Here is a 26,857-nt window from a genome sequence, read left to right on the forward strand (position 1 = left end):
TTCCTTCTCTCCCGAGATGCTGCCTAACCCGCCGAGTTACTCCAGCATTTTGTGTCTACCGGTGATCTTATAGAGATGTATAAAATCATGAGAGGAATAGATCGGGTAGATGCACAGTCTCTTGCCCAGAGTGGGTGAATCGAGGACCAGAGTACATAGGTTTAAGGTGAAAAGATTTACGAGAAATCAGAGGGGTAACTTTGTCACACAAAGGGTGGTACAATGAAAATCCATTAGCTGGTGGTTTTAGCTTGGGTATAAATCTTGGAACTCCCTCTCAATAGCACTGTTGGATCAGCTTCACCAGAAGGATTGCAATAGTTAATGGAAATTGGTCATCTTCTTCAAATAAACCAAGAATCCAGTAATACTGATATCCCGAAAAGTAAAAGTAAACTCCAGTTTAACACAACATACTCAATTGCAATGTGCCATTTTGAGAGGGTTTGATGCTGACAGTTTGAGATGGCTAGATAAAGTAGAAACAGGGTGCAATAACAAGGCATTGGCCATTTTGACCTGAGATGATGGGAGATGTTTTTCCTCCCTAGAGGATTGTTAGCTTTGGTATTTATTTATTCTAACAAACAATTATTGAGTATTTCCTAAATTGAGATTCTCCTTTGGATATGGGAGAAGTCAAAGGATGTGCATGAATCAGAAGGTAAAGTGGATCAGAGGTTAAGGGTCAGGTGCAACTGGAGGGCTTTCTCCTATCCTTGTATTTTTTCAGTGATATGTCACCAGAACTCTATCATACTACAGCATTGTGCTTCTATGGCTCTTGCACTGAAGCTAAATCATACTTTCCCACAGCAACACTAATTTTTATCATTGAAACTTTCACTTTAATCACGTTTCCAGTAGTGGGAGAGTCTCGGACCAGGGGGCACAGTCTTAGAATAAAAGGACGTACCTTTAGAATGGAATTGAAGAGGCGTTTCTTAAGCCAGAGGGTGCCGAATCCGTGGAATTCATTGCCACAGATAGCTGTGGAGGCCAGCCCATTGGGTACCTTTTAATGGGGAGATTAATATGTTCTCAATTATTAAGGGTGTTAAAGGCTCAGGGAGGAAGCTGGAGAATGTTGTTGAAAGAGAAAAGGAGATCAGCCACGATCAAATGGCAGAACAGACTCCAAAGGCCAAATGGCTTAATTCTGCTCCAATGATCTTATGAACTCATTTTGTCAGGTTTGCAAAATGCACATTTCCCAATCCATACTGATATTTATCATATCAGGGGGTGACTGCTAATGGTGAGTGTTTTAACACGATCCACAGGTTACTACCACCAACAACTGGTCAGCCCATCAGAAATGCCTCAGAGCCTCATCTAGTTGTGTTACACTTTGTACTTCCTATTCTGGTAACAATCCTTTACTGTGTGATTGTTGATCACTGTTATAGCTTTGCTTGGCATTGTTGCAACAGTGATATATCCAGGTTTTATCTAGATAAATTTGGTCCAGTAAATGTTATTTCTGTGTGCATAGGTGGCAGGGAGTATAACAGGAATATATTTATAGTGTTGCAGTCTAATTTGAAGTTGGTATTTGGACTGACTTAATAGGCTGCACCGGCTGCGACTATCTTCCCGGGAGCATAGGAGGCTGAGGGGGGCCCTTTATGTTCTATAAAGTCATGGGACATAGCTGGGTTAAGATTTAAAAAGGGATGCAACTTTTTCCACAGAGGGCGTTGGGTATATGGAACAAATTGCATATCCGGAAAGGATACGATTAAAGTCAATTCAGACAAAGTCATTTAGACAGATATATGGATAATAAAGGCTAAGAAAGATCTGGGCCAAAAGCAGGCAAATGGGACTATCTCATCTGGACAACTTGATCAGAGTGGACGAGTAGGGCAGAAGGGCCAATTTCTGTGCTGTAGAAGTTGCTGACTTGTTATTGAACTCCAATTCAAAGTAATGGTCCATGCTTCAAACATGCAAAACCTAAAACCAGCATTACATCTTAGATATTAGCCTCAGAATGAGTACACTGTAGGAACAACATAAATTGTTGAAACTATAAATTACAAGGTGGTGCATGACTCTAGTTTATACAGAAGGTTGAGAGAAGTTCTACTTGATTTTTTAAAATGTTTTCCTTTTAACATAAACAAAACTGTCATCTTGTGGTGGAGAATCGAGCACAGATAATTTAATCTTAGATTAGCGTCTGCAAGAAAAACATGAAACACATGCGTCTTCTTAAAGGGAAGGAGAAATCTTGAATTAATTCCTCAGATTCTGGATGTTTAGTTAATTGAATTTTTAAAATTACAATGGTGGCTATTGGTTACGGTTATAAGGCATTTGGAGCGCAAGTTGATAAATGGGATGTCCTTCCTTATCAGAACAGACAGAACATATTCAAGGACTCCTATTTCCAAGTTAATTTTGTCCAAATCTGAACAATTTTATGCTCTCAGAGAAAACCACCTGACATTGAACTTTATTCAAACATATCTTCAAACACAAAAAGTTTAGATAGAATACTTTAAGACAATTTTATTGACAGTAGTTTTGTTAAAAATATTAAACTTGGCTGAAGTTTGAAATACAGTTCAGTGCTATTAAAATAAATATTCCATACAAAAAACCCTTCATGGATATGCAAGTTAACAGGTATTGCACAGGAAAATAAAATTAAAAAAACTAAAATACTGTGCATTGTGGTTCAATTGAACAAACCTAATTCCAACTTATTCTTTTCATATTGGTCACATTAAGTTAGCAAATCTTCACCTACGAAAACATTCAATAAATGTTACCAGCAACATACACAATCCACTTTTGCCTTTACATTTGTTGTAAAAAGTTCCAGATCACAGATCATTTTGTGTAGAAAAGAAATATAATCACACAAGCAGATCCAGACTGGCTGGGAGAGCAATGTCCATTGTGTCAGAACAAAACCAATCAAATAGGTACAAGAGTAAAGCCATGAAACCCAAGAGTCCCAATTCCATTCAAAATCCACTAAAAATGCAGAGGACCCCATACCAATCACCTATTTTACTCTCATCACAATATTGTGTGACCATAATACATTTTCTCCTTTCTGAATTCCACCTTTCATAGTATGAGCTGTTAGGCGTGCTTTGCCATTCAGAATTCTGGTTCTAACCCTGCACTTTAACTTGTTCATAACACTGACTCCCACAGAAAACTAATCGAATGTAGAGATAATCTCAAAACCAACACAGGCAGTTTTGAACTATCCCTAACTTTATGTGGAACTATTAAATATGAAACGATGTGACAGACATTGGAAGTCAAATACAAACAGAAAAAGAAGGCAACAATCAGAATCTCTGCAGGTGGCACAGTGGTCTTTTATAACTACCACTTGAAAATTAGTGGACCCTAAATATTAACTACCCTTCTCTTCCATTTCCCCAAGTCTGACTTCTCAGCTATAGAATGATCCAAACTACAGCAGAATAACAAACTTACCATCTGAAAGTGGAATTCTGAATACTGCATTAACTTAAAAGCCTAATTGTTTAAAATATAATCACCAAGTGTGCAACTTCACTGAGCAACTCCACTCTGCTGAGACAGGTGCAAACTTCCAGACTAAATCCTGAATGTACTGAACATTAAAAAAGTGAGGTTTGGTGAGATGTGGAGCTTATCCTGCGTGGCACAGCAGGTTCCAAGGGTACCCTACATAGGTCTCTGCATCAGGTACTGATTTTTTCATCAGGGTACTGGAACAAAGGACACACATTCCATATTATACTCCAATTTGTTCCAGCAAAGTAAGTTAGCAGCACAGCTAAGTTTGCACTACCAGTAAATATAACAGAGGACAGACAGCAGTCAGGGCAAACAAAACATGCATATATTAATATATAGTCAATGGAACAGTTGGTAGTATAGATTAAATCTATATCAGTTGGTAGTATAGATTAAATCTATATCAGTTGGTAGTATAGATTAAATCTATGTGCCAGATCAGTGGTTGTAAAGATTAAATCTCCTCAGAACTTGGTATCCCAAGAAAGTTACACAAAGAGAGGTTACATATGTTAAGGCAGCTTCCAGCAGTTCAGATAGGATTCTCAAATCCTATTGTGGGTAAGATTTAGAAATTCTAATATTAAAGAAAGGGTTGTATTCAATAAATACACTTCTAAAACACTTACATTTCCATGGAGTGACTTATTTAGGAAACTTTGCAATCTGCATACAGCAAGAACCTATACATGACAAGTGAGCATAAACTGGTGAGATGAATGGGAGCCAAAATCTCCTTATCTTTGTCAAGATCCTTCATGCCCGAATAGCACAAACATAGAAACTGTTGGGCTGATATTTAGTGCTGGGGTGGGACTCACTCCTCTATCAGGACTACCTGGTCCAAAGATGAGCTTGTTCCCAACTGTGCCAAGCTGACTTCATGGCAATTCAGCAAATGACTGCAATTGCTTCAGAATCAGAAACTTGCAAACAGGAAATTTTAAACTTGTAACTGCTTTCAAAAATTCAAAGCACATTTGATGTGAAACAAATTGCAAAGAACACAGTTCAGCTCAAGAACTTTTCAAGTGTCAGCTTTAGCCATTCAGAATACAAAGGCTCTTCTTTCGACACAGCCTGATCCAGGAATTGTTTCATTCACAATTATCCCATTTTAATTGGAACATGGCATAAATAATGTTTTCAGCTAGTGACTGAAGTATTTTTAATAAATTCAGTCATAATGTCCCTCGTATCCATAACACCCAGCTCCTAGCTGGTTACTGAAGACAGTCAATGATATTCCAAGGCTCCACAGTTTACAAAAATTGCAGACTGGGAAAAAAAAGACAGTCCATTTCCTTGGACTAATTTACTGCCAAAACAGAGGACGTACCTGTACATAACAAAACTAAAGGGGAAGTATGTTATGTGTTAAATTTAAAAGAACTAGAGCCTAGTACCTCAACATACAGAAAAAAATCAGTAACATCAATGCTTTAGGAATGTTAACACCTCGATATAGAAAATATATGGCAATTATGTGGTTTAGTTCTTTCATATTTAAGTATCAAATGCTGACAAAAACAACTAGATTATCAAAACGAAGTGAACCAGATGTTCAAAAATGTTGATACACTACAAAGCCATGATTGCAAAGTTTATATATGGACTTCCTGAATACCCTTGGGTTCCCATCAGGGACTTCCTATCATCACAGAAAAATGCACCAATTCTTCTGAGGATATCTTTCTACAGCAGGTGCCCATTAATTATATATTTCATCGATTTACAGAACTGTTGCAATTGACTATTTAATTTTCATAGTGAAGTTTAAAATATTCATCAATACTTCATGGCTGGAACTAACAGTTGGATTGTTAGATATATACTAGAGGTTTAAATATATTTTTCTTCTAGTTTTGATCACTTTGAAAAAAATCAAGTTAGCCGTTTCCTCCAAGCTTAAATTGCAAATGCTTCTCCAAGTTGCAGGTGAAGTGTGTCCTGCACCTCAGCCTCTCCCTGAACTTGCGAGGTGCCAAGTCCTGCTTGGTTACCACAAGGTGTTCGCAATCATCGAATGCAACATGCAGGTGGCAATTTGTAAGTTGTGATTCCAGGTAACACCACGCAGTAGACTGGATATAATGTGCACACATATATAAACGTTTTCTTGTAGGAACAACTGGATAATAATCAGGAGTGGAAACTCGGCCAATTGTTCATTTTGCAATTAATCCATTCAAATGATCACTTTCTGATCTATTCAAATAACTGGCACTATTGTTTAGGTCCTTAATCTGTGCAGCCTTGTGGACCACAAAAATGAATCACTTATCATTGCCAAGTCTTTGTCATCTCTCAATTCTTCTGCCAACATTATACTTTACATATTAATATTAAAACCCATGCTTCCCTCTGTGCATCTGCTCCAATTCATTTTCATTTACAAGACCTCTGGGAGACACAGTCAAAGGTTCTTTCAAGTACAGTCTCTCACCACCCACGCATCCCCACCCCGTCCCACAAATAGTAGTCAATTGAATCCAAGCTTCTTTAGTCTGCTTAGATCTGGAGCCCCAGTGAACAAGGGGGAAAATGCACAGTGGGAAGCCACAGGCTAATATGGCCCAGAGGCAGACGTGTTTCTGTACAATTCTCATCTGTTATTCTACTGATGACGCAGCCATTGGAATCTTGATACTTCGTGCAGATGCTGCCAACTCTTCAATCTCAGCATTTAACTTGCGAATTACCCACTCCATGGCTTCTCGGCCCTGTGTAGGAAAACAAAGATTTGTGTATAAATAGTAGCTACAGACATGCTTATTAACTGTCAATGGAAAAACATAGCTATATTGGGGCAGAAAAACTCCAACAGGTGCATTCTGCTGGTCGTCTTACAAACTAAGGTGGTGGAAAGTTCATTCCATATCTTGTTATGTGGTTCAGTTAGCTGTTTTTTTATGGAGCATCAATATTCATTCTTTCAAATGTCTCAAGATGCAGGAGAAAAAGTGGCTATCAGGGGAGAGAGATGGAAAGGGAGGGAGGTAGGTAGGGAGAGATCAAAGTACTGAGTCTATATAGCACCATACTTAAAGAAAGGGAAGAGTAGGGGCAGGAAATCAGAGCAGGGATAAATTATACTGCAAACATATTTCAAAAAATAAATTAGAAATTTCCAAGGCAACTGCTAATATTGAAACCATCCTTTTTTGTAATTGACTTACAATTTTTACAATTGCACTTACTTTATTTGCATTAGCAGAAATGCTGTTTTCCATCATTCCTTCCATGTAGCTGCTTAGACTGACCCCTTTTACACTGATTATAGCTTCTTGGGTTAGGATGGTCCTGGAAAAACAGGATGGATATAAGCCGAGCTGTCAGATGTAGTAATGATAATGGAATTAAACCTATTCACACCAAGTAATGCACAATTTGTGGCTCGTGTCATTTGCAGGTCTTGTGATATTCCCATCGCACACCAAAGCAACCTGCTGTTCTTTCTTTTTTTTTAATGACGTAGGAGGAACCATTTAGCCCACTTGGCCCATTCTGATCAGTAATCCCGTCAAACCCATATCCTTTGTTCTGCAATTTATTCTTGTTCACACACATTATGGCTCCCCTTGAGTTCTTTCTACCAAAGACAAACCACCAGGAACCAGGCATTTCTAGTCTTTGGTGAAAATGTGATTAACAAATTCAAACACAGCAAAAACACAGCGGAACAAAAGGAATCAGCACAATAGATTTGCAAACTGCCTGTCTAACTGCATTTGTGAATTACTAGGCCTATTAGAAAAAAAGACCAGTGACCAGTATGAAGGTATCCCAAAATGCTGGAGTAACTCAGTGGGTCAGGCAGCATCTAAGGAGAGAGGGAATGGGTGACGTTTCGGGTAGAGACCCTTCTTCAGACTGATGTCAGGGGAGGGGGCGGGACAAAGATAGGATGTAGTGGGAGACAGGAAGATAGTGGGAGAACTGGGAAGGGGGAGGGGAAAAGGAGGGACAGAGGAATGATCTGAAGTTAGAGAAATCAATGTTCATACCGCTGGAGTGTAAGCTGCCCAAGCGAAATATGAGATGCTGTTAAATACATGGTATCCATGGTAAAGATGAGGGAGTGGGGAACCGGAAGTTATTGAGGAGACGGAGAGCATGTGAGATGTCTTGGACATAGGTAGGGAGGGATTTGACCGGGGGGGATAGGATGGAGTCGGGGTAGGTGGAAAATTAATTTGGTGTGAAATGAACAGGCTAAAACAATGGGTCTGCCAGGACAGTTCTGTTTGTGGATGAAAGACTGTTTGGGTCCTTGGATGGAGTCGAGGGGGGAATGAAAGACTGTTTGGGTCCTTGGATGGAGTCGAGTTCCAGATATCAACTTCTCTACATCGGCGAGAACAAACGCAGGCTCGGCAATCGTTTCCCTCAATACCTTCGCTCAGTCCGCCTTAACCAACCTGATCTCCTGGTGGCTCAGCACTTCAACTCCCCCTCCCACTCCCAGTATGACCTTTCTGTCATGGGCCTCCTCCATTGTCATATTGTGGCCCACCGCAAATTGGAGGAACAGCATCTCATATTTTGCTTGGGCAGCTTACACCCCAGCGGTATGAACATTGATTTCTCTAACTTCAGATTGTTCCTCTGTCCCTCCCTTTCCCAGTTTTCCTACTGTCTTCCTGTCTCCCACTACATCCTATCTTTGTCCCGCACCCTCCCCTGACATCAGTCTGAAGAAGGGTCTTGACCCGAAACGTCACCCATTCCATCACTCCAGCATTTTGTGAAACCTTCGATTTGAACCAGCATCTGCAGTTATTTTCCTACACAACAGTGACCAGTATGAAATGTAATACCAGTTATCAATACCACAGGTTGATAATTAGATCCAATTCATGCCCTCTACCAAGTTGTTGCAAAAGTACACATGGTGTCTGCAAAGCACAGCAGGCAGATTGCTGCTAACAGAGAGGTAGCCCAAGATTAATCTTTTGCAAGGGTTACACACATGTATAATCTTTACAGAAATATTTCTACCTACTTTTCAGGATCCTGTGGGTGCGGTTTATACTCCAACCGCTCATCTACTGACACCAAATTTGTTAGTGTTATCTGCAAAATAAGAAACAGGATTGAAATGCTTTACAGAACATGCATTTGTTCTGCAACCATAATTAAGTAGCATTGGTCTCAAGTTACATGGTCACTAATAAGTGAAATTTAAAAATCTGTAGAAGCTGGAATTGTAAAATATAGGTCGAATAGTCTTTGATTGGAAACATTAGAGTGTTTCCCTTTATGTAGTTCCTGCGTAAACTACTGATTGCTTCAGTTTTCCTTTCTTATTGAGCACCATTAATACCCCATTGAAAGTTGAGAAACTGAATATTCAATGAGCAAAACACTTCGCTGACCCTGGCGTGCAGCGTAGGTTTACTAGGTTAATTCCCGGAATGGCGGGACTGTCATATGTTGAAAGACTGGAGCGACTAGGTTTGTATACACTGGAATTTAGAAGGATGAGAGGGGATCTTATCGAAACGTATAAAATTATTAAGGGGTTGGACACGTTAGAGGCAGGAAACATGTTCCCAATGTTGGGGGAGTCCAGAACCAGGGGCCACATTTTAAGAATAAGGGGTAGGCCATTTAGAACAGAGATGAGGAAAAACTTTTTTAGTCAGAGAGTTGTGAATCTGTGGAATTCTCTGCCTCAGAGGGCAGTGGAGGCCAATTCTCTGAATACATTCAAGAGAGAGCTAGATAGAGCTCTTAAGGATAGCGGAGTCAGGGGGTATGGGGAGAAGGCAGGAACGGGGTACTGATTGAGAATGATCAGCCATGATCACATTGAATGGCGGTGCTGGCTCGAAGGGCCGAATGGCCTTCTCCTGCACCTATTTTCTATTGTCTATTGATAGTTCACATTACACCCAACTGTATGTAAGCGGGCTTTAGTGTGCCAGCAGAGACAGTTACAAATCCATTCTTTACAAGCATAGACACGATGCCATGTAAGGAGGACTCGTACAGCAGGGGTTGCTAGCCTTAAATTAGAAATCAGAATGCAATGCTCAGGTGAGCCATACATATCAAACTGTGCCACATAGATGTCGTACTGATGCTATACTACACATTATTAAAGTAGGGTGATGGTTTAGTTTTTAGTTTAGAGATATAGCGTGGATACAGGCCCTTTGGCCCACCTAGGACGCACCGACTAGCGATCCCCGCACATTAACACAATCCTACACACATTAGGGACAATTTACACTTATACCAAGTATACAAACCCAAGCCAATTAACCTACAAACCTGTACCTCTTTGGAGTGTGGGAGGAAACTGAAGATCTCGAAAAAAAACCATGCGGTCACGGGGAGAACATACAAACACCGTACAGGCAGCACCCATAGTCGAGATTGAACCCGGGGCTGTGGGGCTGCAAGCACTGTAAAGCAGCAACTCTACCGCTGCGCCACCATGCCGCCCATGGTGTAGTTAAATTGCTAGAACAGCGATCTGCACTGTCAGGAGTGGGAAATTTGATGGATTTACCTCACCTTACCTATGTAAGGCTCCAGGGACACCCTCCAATGTGGTTGTTTTTTAAATGCTCATTGAAATGTCTCAGTTTTATCAAGACCAACAGGTCAAAATACAAACTATACACATAGTGAACACTTAGTGGTCCGGACACTGAATGCAATATAACAAGGTCGTTCTCAGCTGAGTCGAGCTTGCAACATCCTTTTTTAACCATTGAAAAGCTAATGTCCAACCTTTAGTCAAATAACAGCCAGTCATACTCCATGTTGAACAGCAATCCTCCATATTGAATATTGTTTGGAATCACAGAGAAGCAAGAGTTCATCTTGAAAACATGATCGGTAGCAACACCACTAAGTGAGTTGGCCGAGTCCTGAAGGACATAACTGACAGATTGGGTGTGCTGTAAGTAGTGAACAAAACCAGAAATAATAATTGCAATCCTCTTGTCTAGCTTCACAATGGATCGATATTTTGCATGATACTACGTGGCACACACTTCAGCTAAATGGAACAGATACTGCACCTTAAAATTAGGCATTTACCAAGCACCATGGAGTTGTACACCATCAGCTGACATACACCATCATAAACTATAGCTATGTGGACTGGCATATCCCTCATTCTACTAAGAGATCAATCCTGGCTCGAGGAAGAGATCACACCACATGCAGCACCAGGGGTTCTAATAAGGATGAACCTAGTGAAGCTGAAACACAGGACGAAGTATAAAACAGCAAAACCAGAATGCAATGGACAGAACCACGTGATCTCACAAACACTAGATCGGCTTGGAGTCTGCTAATCTGTTCCTTCTAGTCATGAACAGTGACTACAACTACATTACCATCCTCTAAGCTGAAGATTTGCATTCGCATTCAGCTAGAAGTGCCGAGCATATAATCCATCTTCTTGAAATCGCCACTATCACAGGAAATTACTTTCAGCCAATGCAATTTGCTTCAATTGACGGTAAAAATGGCTGAATGTACTATACAGCCTGGGCAAAGGATCAGAAAACATCCCACATGTAGTGTTGAAACTTTGCACAAAGAATCAGCCATGCTAGGAACCGACTACTCAGATTCAGTTATAACACCAGTATACCCACCAGGCAATCTGAAAAACGATGCAGGTATTGCCTGTTTACGAAAACAGAAAGAATTCAATCTGGCAAATAACTGGCCAGGCAGACTATTCTCAGCGATGGCAGGACCTGTTGAGCACTAACAAGTAGCACTTATTCACCAATAAACTGCTCACCAAAGCTTAGTTTGGGCTTCATCAGGATCACTCAGCTCCAGACCTCATCACCACCAACTGAATTCAAGAGGTTACATCAAAGTGAATGCCCTCAATGGAGTATTAGATTTATTAGATTAAATCTGACAAGGAGTTCTGTTAAAACTGAAGTCAATGAGCATCAACTGGAATAATAACAGTCATTGGAATAATTTCCAGCACAAAGGAAGACGGATGCTGGTTACAAATCATACCAGCCCCTGGAGATTACTGTTAGGGTTCCTTAGTCCTCGGTCCAACCATCTTCATCTACAAAATCCAAAATCTTCATCTACTCAATCAATAATCTTCTTTCCATCATGAAGTCAGAAATTAGAACGTTAACTTCCATTCACCTCTCCATAGCAAATGAAGCAGTCCTAGATGGCATTCAGGTACAGGCTAAAAAGTAGATGGTTGCCACAGACATGCCTGGCATTGACCATCTTCACATGAGACCATTGAACCAGCTACCGATGTTATTTGATGGCACTGACATCATCAAATCCTCTAACAACATGCTGGGAGTTTGCCAGAGTTGAAACTCAAATAGACTAGTCACCACAACTCCACTAAAGTTTGCAACCATCCACGACAAAGCCGCCATCCAAAATTAATTTCCTCCAATAATACAATGATACATCTTGGCTCCTGTGTGCATCATCTACAAAAGGCATTGCAGTTATTTACCTGGGCTACACCAATAACAATGTCCTAACCCAGTATTTATATTAAGACAACAGCAGTTAGTGCATGGTAACATAAACGCCTGTAGATTCTACTCCAAGTTGTGCACCACCCTAGCTTGAAAATATATCCCCAATCTTTTCAAGCTAATGTATTTAAAATATGATTTATGACTAATTGCTTAGTGCTCTAGAGATCTACGATCTTTAATGGAAAAAGAAACCTAGCAATTTCACAGTACTACCAATTTCACAGGCCAGAGTTCGAGAAGCAAGATTTAAAAGAAAATTAGAAATTATTTGAGAAATTATTTCTGTTGAGCCTTTAAAAGGAGTTCTCGAAATGTTACATCTTGTAAACTCAGTGCAGCCCATGGTGTAATTTGGAATAGTAAAGATTTGAACTGATTACAGATAAACCGAGGTTCTGAAACCAGACTATATCAGATGACCCGATTTCAATTATTCCTCATTCATTACATGTACAGGCATATTGTGCCATTTCTACAATGACTGATTTACTAACATTTGCAGATCTAAGCTCCATGGTCCTTTCCAAGGGATCTACGACGGAGTGTTCCTGTACGTACGTCCGTGTCCTCGTTGCACCGATAAACTGGAAAATCAGAAGTAGCACCAGTCAATCTTGTAGTTATAACACCATAAAATCAAAGCAGCAAGTTATTCACTCCTGGGACCTTTGGAATTATCCAGGTTTGATCCAAATGACACAGTGCAGTCTGTAAAATTAGCCACGCTATAAGGAATCATGATCCAGAGTCAGAATTCATGGCACAGTTGATCTATCGTTGCTGACCATTAACTTGCCAAAGCAGAGAAGACCATTGATTTGGTGTGGAAAGCCAGAATTTCTAACCTTTTGTTTTGTTATTAAATTCTTCAGATCCTTAAAATCAGACCTTCTTCCACAGCAGTTAAAGACACCCATAAAAATCAATGCACTGATTCCCTCACTCAGCACCACAAAACATCTTGCTCCCCAGTAAATTCAAAGACACATGATATTGGGAAAAGATATATGGGAAGTCGCTGACTCTCCACTCCCTCAATCTCCCTCGGAAATATCATTAATATATATTAGAAGGGTTTTTTAATGCTGTGTTTATATTCTGATTATATCGTAAACACAATGCCAGTCATACTGAAGAAATTGGTCAACCTGATCTCCTACATGCATGCTAAAAAGGGTGACAGTGTATAGCTTTTCCACCACGGGTGTAACGACAAATCTAAACATTGACACCGCCTCTGCTTCACCCAAAACCTTGACACATTCTACAGATGTACATATTTCAATTTCATCTACAATAACATATCATTTGACATAAATCAACCCATGCATAAACATGATTAGATGATCTGATAAAATGCTAAGTAGTATATTAACAACAACCAATTAAAAAATGGATGAACTTCAGGAAGAGGCAGGACGGAGACAACGTGGCAGTTTTTATTGATGGGTCGATGTTGGAGTGCGCTAGCAGCTTAAAATTCCTGGGTGTTAACACTTTGGATGACCTGCCCTGGGCTCAGCACATACATAATACAGACTATTGAGCAACATCTACTACAAACCTACTGACTCCCATAGCTATCTAGAATACACTTCTTCCCACCCTGCTTGCTGTAAAGATTCTATCCCCTACTCCGAATTACTCTGTCTGCACCGCATCTGCGCCCAGGATGAGGTTTTCCATATTAGATCATTGGAGATGTCCTCATTCTTTAGGAAATGGGGGTTCCCCGCTTCCATTATAGATGAGGCTCTCACTAGGGTCTCCTCAATATCCCGCAGCTCCGCTCTTGCTCCCCCTCCCCCCATTCGCAAGACGGACGGAGCCCCCTGGTCCTCATCTTCCCCACCTCATCCACCGTCGCATATAGCATATAATCTTTCACCACTTCCAATGGGATCCCACTACTGGCCACATCTTCCCATCTCCACTCCTTTCTGCTTTCCGCAGAGACCTTTCCCTCCGCAACTCCCTGGTCAACTCATCCCTTCCCATCCAAACCACCCCCTCCCCAGGTACTTTCCCCTGCAACCGCAGGAGATACAACACCTGTCCCTTTACCTCCCCCCACAACTCCATCCAAGGACCCCGACAGTCTTTTCAGGTGAGGCAGGTTCATTTGCACCTCCTCCAACCTCGCTTCCATTGAAACTGCCTCAAGAAGGCAGCATTTATCAAGAACCCTCACCACCCAGGCCATGCCTTCTTCTCACTGTTACCATGGAGGAGGTACAGAAGCCTGAAGTCCCACACCATCAGGTTCAGGAATAACTACTTTCCTACAACTATCAAGTTCTTGATCCGACCTACACAACCCTGACGGAACCCAGACAAAAGATCATTACATCCCACCTCTTGTATTACGATGGACTTTTTATTTCTAATTATGTGTTACACTAATGTCTTGTTTTTTTTGCCCAGTCCTTTTCTTTAAAATTTTGTGTAATTTATATATAATTAGTTTGTGTTTTTCTGAGTCTGTGCCTGTGATGCTGCTGGAAGTGAGATTTATCATTGTACCTATGCCTCACTGGACTTGTGCATATGACAATGAACTTATATTTCGAAATATAACATTCAACTGGGTTCAATTCTTGTCTGGAACTAGAGCAATGAACTAGATTCTGGTCTCTGGATCAAACATGGAATGCAACGTCAATAATAAGAAATCAAATATTTCACAGGGCAGGATAATGTCAAAGTTTACATTTCCACCTCTTCCTTTGCCTATCATGAAACTGAATTTTCAAATGACTTGGTGTTTGTTACCTGATCTGTCCTCCCTGTCAATGAGCAGCATTGAAGGCTCTGAATTATGACCATGTGCCATTTCTTGCTGGCTGTTCCACGTGTCAAGGATTGTGTAATTGAACAGAGTTGCACAACTGAGGTCTTTCATAACCGACAATATCAGTGATTGCAACCTTCAACAAGCATTCCGCAGTAGAAACTAAGTTCATCAACATTTTTATTCCTTTTGTGACTATCCCCACCAGGCAGGTTTGGCCAACAATGTCAATAGCTGGTTTGACAAACAGTTGACCTATTCTATGTTCTTGCTAAGATAAAACACCAAATAAAATCCACATCGATTAATGCATTCCATGTTTGATTAATCTAAGCAACAAAACTGCAGTCAGCTCATTTACACTTTCATCTTCCTCATAACCATTACATGGTGGTTCTCTGTTATAGAGTTCAAGGTGGTAAGGTTGAAAGTCCATAATCAAAAATCTCAAGATAACTTAATGCATTGCTCTGAAAAGTGTATTAAGTCATTAATAATGGTATACTGGTATCTGATGGGTGGCTTACTTCCATACATTGATGCATTGCAAACCATACTAAAATGCAGAATAATGTTGTTTTAATTTAGACACAAGTAAAAGGAATAATACTATCTTATGCAGAAACACTTTGTTCCAGCAATACAAAGTACACAATTAACCTAAACACGAGGACCACCCAATTGGATAGATAAAAGCAAACTGCAGGGTTGTCAAGGTTTCTTGGCAAGAAGTGCCTAGTAAATTATAGACAATTCCTTTACAACTTGTTAACTGACATTTCATTACAGTCAAGCTGCAACCAGTGACATAGGGATTGCAAGAAGGGCAATGGCAGATGGGAGAACCCAAATGCCAAGACTTTGAGTTAATTTAAAGCTCGGTCTTTAGGCAGGAAAATATTAAATTTTCAAATCTGCTGGATTTCACTTTGATCCTACCTTTTATTGTGCTACTGATTTTAACATGCAACATACATCCCCATCAATAAAATGACTTCTCAATTCTTTGGTGTAGGAAGGAACTGCAGACACTGGTTTAAACCGAAGATAGACACAAAAGGCTGGAGTAACTCAGCGGGACAGGCAATATCTCTGGAAGGAAGGAATGGGTGAGGTTTCGGGTCGAGACCCTTCTTAAGACTGATTTGGAAGAAGGGAAACGAGAGATATAGACGATGATGTAGAGAGATAAAGAACAATAAATGAAAGATATGCAAAAAGGTAACGATGATAAAGGAAACAGCTGTTGTTAGCTGTTTGTTGGGTGAAAATGAGAAGCTAATGCGACTTGGGTGGGGGAGGGATAGAGAGAGAGAGGGAATGCCGACGCTACCTGGTTAGAGAAATCAACACTCATTTCACTTGGCTGTATGCTGTCCAAGCGAAATATAAGACACTATTCCTACAATATGCATTTAGAGGAAACCTAGGACAGAAATGCTTATCTTGGAACTATTGTAAGGTCCAGATGCCATTATTTTAAATCACTATTAGCTGTACAAAGTGAAAGGCAGATGGTTCTGGAGATTTGGGGAAAACATTACATTTATTGGGTATATTTTTATTCTTGCCCCAAGCTTATCTCTGGCCTGTCTCGTTGTATGAATTTGCCGTATTTAGAAAGGTGGCAATTCAATACATCCTTAAGGTGAATAAATAACTCTCTGTCCAAATCCAAAGATACTGACTAATTTGACAAGCACTGCTGTAAAACAAAGCACTGCTTGATATGCACTACTCTCAACCCTTCCAAAAAATGGTGTCAAAAGATTAAAGTGAACATTTAAAGTAAACACAGCACACCTCACAGAAAGAGTGCTCACAGCATCTTAGGTGCTAAAGAAACATTTATGCTGAACCACATAATAACAGAATGATGGCAAGATGAGGAATAGTAGAACAAGTGAAAAGAATATTGAATTCTTAAAGCGAGAACAATGAGAGAAAGACGTTTAAAAATGTTGAGAAAAAATTTATACAGGTGGTGAAACAATTCAAGAGTGGAAATAGGTAAATGTATGGACAGATTGCAGAGAATGAAAGGGGACCCGGCAGGCAGAAGATGCGACAGTTTGGTGATTTTTTGTTACTTTGATGGTGCCAGAAACACGGCCACTCATGCATTGTCTAGGTGTGGTCTGTTGTATTGTTATTTTACTGGGTCGTACGCAAATCAAAGTATTTCACTGTACCTAGGTACATGTGACAATAAAGTATCATAGAATCTTTGAGAATGGGGTATGGCAAAACCTCTCATCCAAGTTCAATCCATTATCTAATTCTTGCAAAATCCTGATGTAGCTCATTGATTACTCCAGAGTACAAGCTGGGGATCAGGAGTGTGAATGATGTAGCCAGAGCCAGGGGTCCACGTGCTTACATGTTTCAGCTAGTTTTGATAACCTGAAACATACAAGCTGAATCTCATTAGAATTTATTTTAAACTCTTTTTAAACTCACTGGGGGTTACTTAAATATTATAGGGTTGACTAGAAATTTTATCATTCTACCATAAAAAAAGTAAAATAAAACTACATTCATGTTTCAACAGGAGGGAAATCCAAAAGTCTGGAAAACCTGATGTCTGGTACCAAAGACCCGATGGCAATGGATTATCAAGTACACTGTACTCCATTTGAGACTATATAATAAAAAATCTTCCACCCAGAGCAGTAAAGGAAGATGAGAATGAGAACTATTTACAGCACACCTCAGGGAGAAAGTCTGGACTATTCTGGGTTATACTAATTTGATAGATTAGGAAACTGTGGTCAGACTATCAAAAAATTTAAGACATTTAAATGTAAAACAAAAATCTGCCAAAGAACATAGATAGGGGAAGCCATTTAGTTCCAAGCCAGTTTCATCGAGATCATGGCTGAATAGTGAATAAACATCTGATCTTTACTCAAGATCCCTAAATTCCTATGGTTGATGAAAAACAAACCATAATTTTTTTAATTAATAAATAGCCTAACATCATTTCTATTTGTGGAAGAGTTCCAAGCTCCCAAACTCTTTGTGTGCAGAAGCTTTGCCTAACTTAATTCCTCAATTTGAATCATAGCTCTTCGTTCAGAATGTCCCTTTCAGTCATGACAAGTAATAATTTTATTGTTCCATTTCAGGACATATGACAATACACCACTCGAGTTGAACTATTCTTGTTTTTTTTGTATTAACTTCTGCCACCATTGAGAAAACATTCTGGATCTTGTGTCCCTAAACAGCTGTAAAAACAACTAACCATAGGAGGCTTTGGAAGAGAGAAGAGGGACAATAACTCAAAATGATGTTTGCACCATCTTTTGCCAGTCAAAGAACACAATGAAAGCAGAATGGGAAATTGCTCAACGTCTTTTAGCTGGAAGCAATGTTTGCGCCATTTGAGAAGGCAGGCAATTTCCTTAAAAATGGATTGATTCTGTGTCATAAAATAAACATACAAAACCCAACATATACTTAAAAACAAAAAGGAAAATTTAGTGTCTGCTCCTTAATACCTGTAACAATATAATAGGTTCAGCAGAATTACAGTACTTACTGATTTAACAACAGATGGTAGCCCCCATTCTGTACTGAGCAGCCTCTGGCTATGCAATTTGCCCTGGTCATCAACATGCCGATCTAAAACATCTACGCCTACAACGCAGGGGTTCATTGGATTTGGGTACTTTTGCATGGCAGCTTTAAATACAGTTTCCCATGGGTGGCTGGAGAAAGAAATACAAATAAACTCAGAAACTAAATACACAACAAAAAGTGTAATAATAATGGAGGGAATTTTACCTCCCAGTGAGCCATAATTCTTACAGGTTAATTCATCCAAATTAATTCACCATTTCAGTACAAATCACTCAAAAATACATTACCTTCTCCTCCTAACTGTTTGTTAGATAGGTTTCAATACTAAGTGCACAAGCGTAACATTGCACAATGAGAAGAATCCCTTCACTTCCATTGTGCAGATTACTGGATACCAATTTCAAAACTGGCTTTAGATTTTTTGGTACAGTATTGTATTACAGAACAGAAATCCCTTTAAATTACAGGGTTCAGTAAAGATGATGAATGTTATCATACAACCAACATCATTAGTTTATAACCACGTTAAAATGCACAATTTAACCAACTTAATTTCAAAATTAAAACTAAAAATTAGCTTTAATATGGCAAATAATCTCGCCAAAAAATCAAATCTAGCCAATAATAGGTATGACAGTGGAACAAAAATAACTGGCAAAAAAGAATTCCAACGGTAGATTAGCAAAGGCCAAAATATGAATTGGGCCCAAGTCTTTTGTCTTTTGTACAGATTGAAGTCATGGCATAGTAATTTGCTTTACAATGTACTATAGAATTCCTGTAGAAGTAATGTGCAATATTTAGGGTAAATTAGCAAATTGATGAAACAAAAAACGACACCAACCGAAAGCGAACTTCAACTGGACTCAATGTCAGAGAACAACCCCCCCCCCCCCCCCCCAACATTTTGTGGGGGAGTGGGGAACGGGATAATACAAATTAGAAGCTGGAGTAAAGCATTCAACAAGGTTCTGCATGGTAGGCTGCCTTGTGATGTTAGATCCCATGGGATCCAAGATGAGATAGCTGAATGGATAGAAAATTGGTATCATGGAAGGAAGCAGAGTGTGAGGCTTGGAACTAGTGGTGTGCCTCGGTGCTGGGCCCATTGCTCTTTGTCATCTATACCAATGATTTGGATGACAACCTACATGGCATGATTAGCAAGTATGCAGATGACACAAAATTGGCTGGTATTGTAGATATTGAAAATTGTTGTCAAAAGTTGCAGCAGGGTCTTGATCGGTTGGGCAGGTGGGCTGAGGACTACCGATGTCAGGCTAACTGGTCTATAATTCCCTGTTTTCTCTCTCCCTCCTTTCTTAAAAAGTGGGGTTGTATTAGCTACCCTCTAGTCCACAGGAACTGATCCTGAGTCTATAGAACATTGGAAAATGATCACCAATGCATCCACAATTTCTAGGGCCATCTCCTTGAGTACTCTAAGATGTAGACCATCAGGCCCTGGGGATTTATCTGACTTTAGTCCCAACAGTTTACCTAACACCATTTCTTGACTAATGTGGATTTCCTTCAGTCCCTCCCTCCCACTCGATCCCCAAGTATTTCTGGGAGATTGATTCTGTCTTCACTAAGGAAGACACAAAGTACTTGTTTAACTGGTCTACCATTTCCTGGTTTCCCATCATAAATTCACCCGTTTCTGACTGTAACGGACCTACATTTGCCTTCACTAATCTTTTCCTCCACATATCTATAGAAACTTTTACAGCCAGTTTTTTCCCGCAAGGTTTCTTTCATGCTCTATTTCCCCTTAATTAACCCCTTTGTCCTCCTTAGTTCAATTCTAAATTTCTCCCAGTCCTCCGGTTTACTGCTTCCTAAGGCCAATTTATATGCATCTTCCTTGGATTTAACAGAGAACATAGGTTTAAGATGAGGGGAGAATGATTTAATAGGAACTCGAGGGGTAACTTTTTCACACAAGGGATGGTGGGTGGACATAGCTGAGGCATGTACTATTGCAATGTTTTAAGAGACATTTAGACAGGTACATGGATAGGACAGATTTAGAAGGATATGGGCCAAATGCAGGCAGGTGAGACATATAGATGGGACATGTTGGTTGATGCGGGCAAGTTGGGCCAAAGGGCCTATTCCAAATTCTATGACTAGGCCACTTGGCCCAGAGCCTACTCTGCCACCAAGATCAAGGCTGATGAGATTTTAACCTCAACTCCAAATTCCTGACTACATCAGAAGCCTTTCAACTTCTCGCCTATAGTCTATCTAAAAAACAGTGAAATTATCTCCTTTTCTGCTCTTTTTGGAAGAAATTCAGACTCATAGCCCCTTGACCCTCAAAGATGAAACAAAAACTCATCAGTTCTATCCTAAATGAGTTAACCCTGTTTAAACAGTGGTCAATATTTGACTCCCATAGGTGAAAACATGATCTCCACATTCACCTCATCAAGACTGTTCAGTGTTCATGCCACCACTTTACAAAAACATTGCTGTTTTTTTAAAAGCATAATTGAAGGATGAGCAAATGAGCCAAACATCTTGAAAAAAGTCTGATCATCTTACATTAAAATCTCACAAGATAGTATAGTCTACGAGGAACAAGCCAAACATTAAAAAAATTCTAAAAGCAGATTATTCTCACACTTGAAAATAAAAAAGCAGTAATGAACTTTGAGTTGAACAATAAATGTTACATAACGTAGCACTTCTAACATCTCATTAGAAGATGTAAAAATTCAATAAATGCCTAACAAAAGGTCAACCAGACAATAAGTTATTTGCTAACAAAGGAGCCTGTTTTCAGGGGAGTTCAATGTAAAGGATCCTTTAGTATTTAGAATAGCTATGATTATTTTTATTAGGTTAACCAGATTGTCATCATTCGTTCATAAATACTTCACAGAAAGTGATTGGAAATGTGATGATCTCTGTCCAATGGTTGAACGCTTGCCAATCGCTTCACTGAACACCTTTGCTCAGTCAGCCTCAGCCTACGTGATTTCCCTGTGTCAAACACTAAATCCCCTTTCCATACTGACCTTTCTGTCCTGGGCCTCCTCCTTTGTCAAAGTGAGGCCAAAAGTAAATTGGAGGAACAGCATCTCATATTTCGTTTGGGCAGCTTACAACCTAGCGGTGTGAATATTTATTTCTATGACTCAAGTAACCTTTGCATCCCCTCTCTCAATGTCCCTCCCCCACCCTCGTAGTTGTACTAGTTTACTATCCTTCTGTTGAGTTCCTCAGTATAATCGTTATCACCTTTCCCACAGCCAACTATGGCCTACTGTGTACCCCACATTTCCTTGATTATCGTTGCGTTTTACATATCTTCCATTCATTTCTCCTAAATGCCATCTGTATCTCTCATTCCCCTTTCCCCCTGACTCTCAGTCTGAAGAAGGGTCGAGACCCGAAATGTCACCTATTCCATGTTTCTAGAGATGCTGCCTTATCCACTGAGTTACTCCAGCCTTTTGTGTCTGTCTTCAATTTAAACCAGTATCTGCAGTTCCTCCTCACACAAACAAAAATTTAATCTGTTAATCACAGGAGCTGGCTACTTTTGGAGACTTTTGGCTCTCATTAATCATGGAATGAGTAAGAAATCACCAATAACTATTCTTTCAGTATTTGTCTCCAAGCAAGATAGAAAAATGCAGAAGTAATAAACATCCCACAGACATTTACCATTCTCAATATAAAGCAGGAAAGAGAAAACCAAACTGCTATCTGCACATCAATGTCAATCGCCATAAGAATATGAAAATACCTGTGACACAAAATGAATAAAATGTGGAATTCATAGGATTGCTTAACAATTGTTTAATAAGTGCACCCATTCTTACAAACATTACTCTTTAATCATTAAACACATGTTCCTTACATTCAGAATTCTTCTAGCTGCAATTGGATGTGCATTACATAAAATTTGGAATGCAAATTTGTAATTTTGCATGTGTATAATTTTAAATTCCTAAACTCATTTCAATCCACAGATTATCCTCAGCAAAACACGAAATACCAATCTGTGATTGGCTTCAGTATGAAATTATTTTGATACTTACGAGTGCAAGAATAAATGATGTTCTAATATTGTTAATATGTCATAGTATCGATACAGGACAGAAACAGGCACTATGGTTTACGTTGTCCATGCCAACAAAGTTGGTAACTGGGCTAGTCCCATTTGCCTGCAGCTGGCCCATATGCATCTACACCATCCCATGCATATTTGGCATTTGTTCAGATATATGAATAGGAAGGGTTTAGACAGATATTGGCCAAATGCAGGCAAAATGGATTGTCCTGCATGGATAAAATAGGTCAAAGAGCCTGTTTCCGTTCACTCTTTGAATGGAAACATGGCTCCATGATTCAATGACATTAACAATATTAGAAAGTAATTTATTCATACACTCAAAAAGTATGAAAAATAATTTCAAACCAAGCCAATCACTGGGAGAGTCATGTTTTGCTGAGGAAATCTGCAGATCGGCCTGCACCTAGAAATTTTAAACATACACCCTCAAATTCCAAATGTACAGCAGAGGCCTTAAAAGCTTTAAAATGGAATGACAATCTAAAGTAGTTCCACATTCATACCAGAATGAAAGGTATAATCTCTCAATACAACAATGTACATCATCTATTTCACCACAATCGTCACCAGGACTACTTGTTTGTATCAGGTAAACACACAAATTGTTGTACACACCTCCTGGAGTAAGTACAAATGGGATATTCACTACAATTTGGAGATACGAGATACCTGCCTTTGTAGTGCCAGAATAAAAAAACATTTTCCATATCAATGAAGATAATCAACATTTTGCATTCACTATAAAGTCAAAACAGCCTACACTAGGAAAAGTGTATATCCAATCAAATGCATCTCTCCTGTTTCAATACCACCAGCTCTTAATGGAGAATGATTTTCAGGAACTATATATTTTGATAAATTATATGCATTGAATGCACAAGGCACGAATATCAAAGTTCCTAATCTGTGGAAAACATCACAACATCCAATACCCTAATAGACGCAAAGTGCTGAAGTAACTCAGCGGGACAGGCAACATCACTGGTGAAAAAGGATCGACCCAAAACGCCTCCCATCATTTTTCTCCAGAGATGCTGCCTGACCGGTGAGTTAATCCAGCGTTTTGTATCTATTTTCGGAATTAACCAACATCTGCAGTTCTTGTTTCTACATCCTAATAGGGAGAGGTTTTGCACACAGCGTGTTAACAAGTGCTGGATTTCTCAGGTGAAAGGAGCGTTGAGGCTGTATTCGAAAGGGCTATGCCAATTGGAGACCAGGACGACCTATGTTATGAATGTACTCTCGATAATATGATGCACTTCTGTGCAGGCAAATTTAACAGAAATATGGGGTAGCCTCGAAGAGTAGGACATTCTGACCCGTGTTTTTTTCCCCCTGACAGTGAAAAAATAACTCAACTGCCCAGCAATCTCAAACCGCAACGTGTGTCAAACACCGACTGTATGCATGGCTCGTCCTCTGTAGAGGGCAGCAGGAGACGGGGATGGGGGGGGGGGGGGGGGGAGCAGGAGACGGGGATGGGGGGGGGGGGGGGTGGAGAGGCCGCGTTCACCTTCACCACAGCCACAGGGTGAGCACCCAAGGAGGGCAACTTCAACCCAGCCTCGCTCTCCACAAGCGCCAGGACACCGTCCTCTACCTCGACTCTACCAGTCATTAGCACTCTCGAGCCCGGCCCGGCCCTGCCCTATGGCCGGATGACCGGCCCGCCGCTGCCCCATGGCCGGGTGACCGGCCCGCCGCTGCCCCTTGGCCGGGTGACCGGCGCTCCCCTGCCCTATGGCCGGGTGATCCCGCCGCCGTTGCTGCCCTGTGCTGTGGCTTCCGAACCAGGCCTGACCAAAGGCGCAGGCGGGCGGGCGCGGCCCGACGAGCTCCGCGCACTCACTTAAAGACGTGCTCCGAGGTCCAGATCTTCATCCTCTCCACCGGCGACCACACCGGCGCCAGAACCTTCGCGGCGGCGCTGACGTCTCCCACCCGCGTGCCCGCTCCCCTCGTGACCCCCTCCGCCGCTGCGTGACGTCAGCCGCCCTGCGCGCGCGCGCACCTGGACCCAGGCGCCTTGAGAAGGTCGACACCAAAGATACTAGAGGAGCAAGATAGACCACTCCACCCTAAAAACCGTGGTATGTCATGGCGCCATTTTAGTAGGCAGAAATTTGCAGAAAATTAACAAAAATCTGTGAATTGATAGATGAGATATATTCTGCATTTTAATGGTATCATCACACGTACTGTTCCCCCAAAACACTGCGAGAGGCATGGCGAACGGCGGGTTTGCCTACTAAAATGGCGTACGTTACGCTCCTTTGCGTACTACACTTCAGTATAGGCGATTTCAACGGAGTGGTCCATCTTGTTCCTCTAGTATCTTTGGTCGACACAAAGTGCTGGAGTAACTCAGTGGGACAGGCAGCATCTCTGGAGAGAAGGAATGGGTGACGTTTAGGATCGAGACACTTCCTTCTTCCGACGTTAGGGATGAGTGAAACGAGATATAGACGGTGTAGAGTGATAAAGAACAATGAATGAAAGATATGCAAAAAAAGTAACGATGATAAAGGAAACAGGCCATTGTCAGCTATTTGTTGGGTGAAACCGAGAAACTGGTGCGACTTGGGTGAAGGAGGGAGTGGGAATGCCAGGGTTACTTGAAGTTAGAGAAATCAATACAATCCTACCACTGGGCTGTAAGCAGCCCAGGCGAAATATGAGATGCTGTTCCTCCAATTTGCGTTTAGCCTCACTCTGACAATGGAGGAGACCTAGGATGGAAAGGTCTGTGTGGGAATGGGAAGGAGAATTAAAGTGTCCGGCAACCGGGAGATCAGGTAGGTTCAGGCGGACTGAGCAAAGGTGTTCAGCGAAACGATTGCCCAGTCCACGTTTGGTCTCGCCGATGTATGCGTTCACATCTTGAACAACAGATACAGATGAGGTTGGAGAAGGTGCAAGTGAACCAATCTGAAAGGACTGTCGGGGTCCCTGGACAGAGTCAAGGGAGGTGGAATAGCGACAGGTGTTGCATCTTCTGCGGTTGCAGGGAAAGGTACCTGGGGAGGGGGTGGTTTGGGTGGGAAGGGATGAGTTAACCAGGGAGTTGCAGAGGGAACGGTGTCTGCTGAAGGTGGAAAGGGGTGGAGATGGGAAAATGCGGCTAGTGGTGGGAACCCGTTGGAGGTGGTGGAATTTCAGAGGAATATGTGTTGTATGCACATGTGTTGTATGCGACGCCTGATGGGGTGAAAGGTAAGGACTAGGGGAAGGAGGGCAATGGCACAGCTGCGGGGTACCGAGCAAACACGAATGAGGGCCTCATCTATGATGGGAGAGGGGAATGAGAAGAGGCCACTGAGAACAGGGTGGTGTTGTTCCTTTATGATGCTGGCTGCCTTTTGTGAGGCAGTGCCCCAATAGATGGAATACTTTATTGTCACATGTGACTAGGCACAGTGAAACTCTTTGCTGCATACCCAATGTATACAAATAGCATGTTACAAAGCATGCCGGCTCCTCCTTTTGTCGTCCCCCCACAGCGGTTCCCCACACGCCGGGTCCCTTGTTCTTCCTTTGTTCTTCCCCAATTGTCCTTTGTTAGACAATAGGTGCAGGAGTAGGCCATTCGGCCCTTCGAGCCAGCACCGCCATTCAATGTGATCATGGCTGATCATTCTCAATCAGTACCCCGTTCCTTCCCCAATTGTCCATTGTTCTCCCCACACCGGGCCCTCCATTGTTCTCCCCCCACCTCCGTCATGGTGGTCCCCCCATGCCAGGTCCTCCATGGTAGGGGATATTCCTTTGCTCAGCATTTATTTCCCATCCCTGATTGCCTTTGGTCTGAGTGGCTCCAGGGGTATTTCAGACCCACCATTATAAGAGAATTACTCTTATTATTGAGAGATATAGCTAACAAACTAGAGATCCGAGGTCCAATCTCACCATCCTGGATGTGCAATTTGAATTCAGACAATAATGCAGATTAAAAATGAAAATAGGTGGAGTAGGCCATTCGGGTGGCGCCGTCAGCGATGGCAGCCTCTCCCACAGTCTGTCTTTTATCTTGTTTGTTATTTTTAGTGTGTTTTAAAAGTATGTGTTAATGTTCTCTGGTTTGTTTTATGTGGGGGGGGGGGGTCAGGGGAAACTTTTTTCAATCTCTTACCTTATTGAAGATGCGATTGTTTTCCAGATCGTATCTCCGGTCGCTCTGTGGCCTATCATCATGAAGCTGGCGGCCTTGCTCGAGACTGATTTTAAGCTCCACCTGCTGTTGACTTACCATCGGAGCCTGCAATCCCTTGCCTGGGATCGATGCTCCAACTGCGGCCTGCGGATTTCAACATCAAGGAGCTCGCAGTCTTGGGTAGAGGCTGATGTCGG

The 26,857-nt window shown here is 41.2% G+C and overlaps 1 protein-coding gene across 2 annotated transcripts; it reads right to left on the reverse strand.

Annotated features, from left to right (window-relative positions):
• Positions 1 to 2,503: 2,503 nt before the first annotated feature.
• LOC144604365 (PRELI domain containing protein 3B-like) lies at positions 2,504 to 24,477 on the reverse strand. Of its 2 annotated transcripts, none has more exons than XM_078418671.1 (6): positions 24,360 to 24,477; positions 18,377 to 18,545; positions 12,536 to 12,625; positions 8,537 to 8,607; positions 6,732 to 6,834; positions 2,504 to 6,254 (listed from the first exon to the last, which is right to left on the reverse strand). In XM_078418671.1, the coding sequence occupies exons 1-6, from the start codon at positions 24,389 to 24,391 to the stop codon at positions 6,144 to 6,146; spliced, it is 576 nt and encodes a 191-aa protein (XP_078274797.1). In that variant the 5' UTR covers positions 24,392 to 24,477; the 3' UTR covers positions 2,504 to 6,143. The 2 variants fall into 2 exon arrangements, with proteins under 2 accessions (XP_078274797.1, XP_078274798.1); XM_078418672.1 differs by lacking the exon at positions 24,360 to 24,477 and adding an exon at positions 24,024 to 24,285.
• Positions 24,478 to 26,857: the final 2,380 nt, after the last annotated feature.

The sequence above is a fragment of the Rhinoraja longicauda genome, chromosome 22 (genome assembly GCF_053455715.1).
Source record: "Rhinoraja longicauda isolate Sanriku21f chromosome 22, sRhiLon1.1, whole genome shotgun sequence".
Classification (NCBI taxonomy): domain Eukaryota; kingdom Metazoa; phylum Chordata; class Chondrichthyes; order Rajiformes; family Arhynchobatidae; genus Rhinoraja; species Rhinoraja longicauda.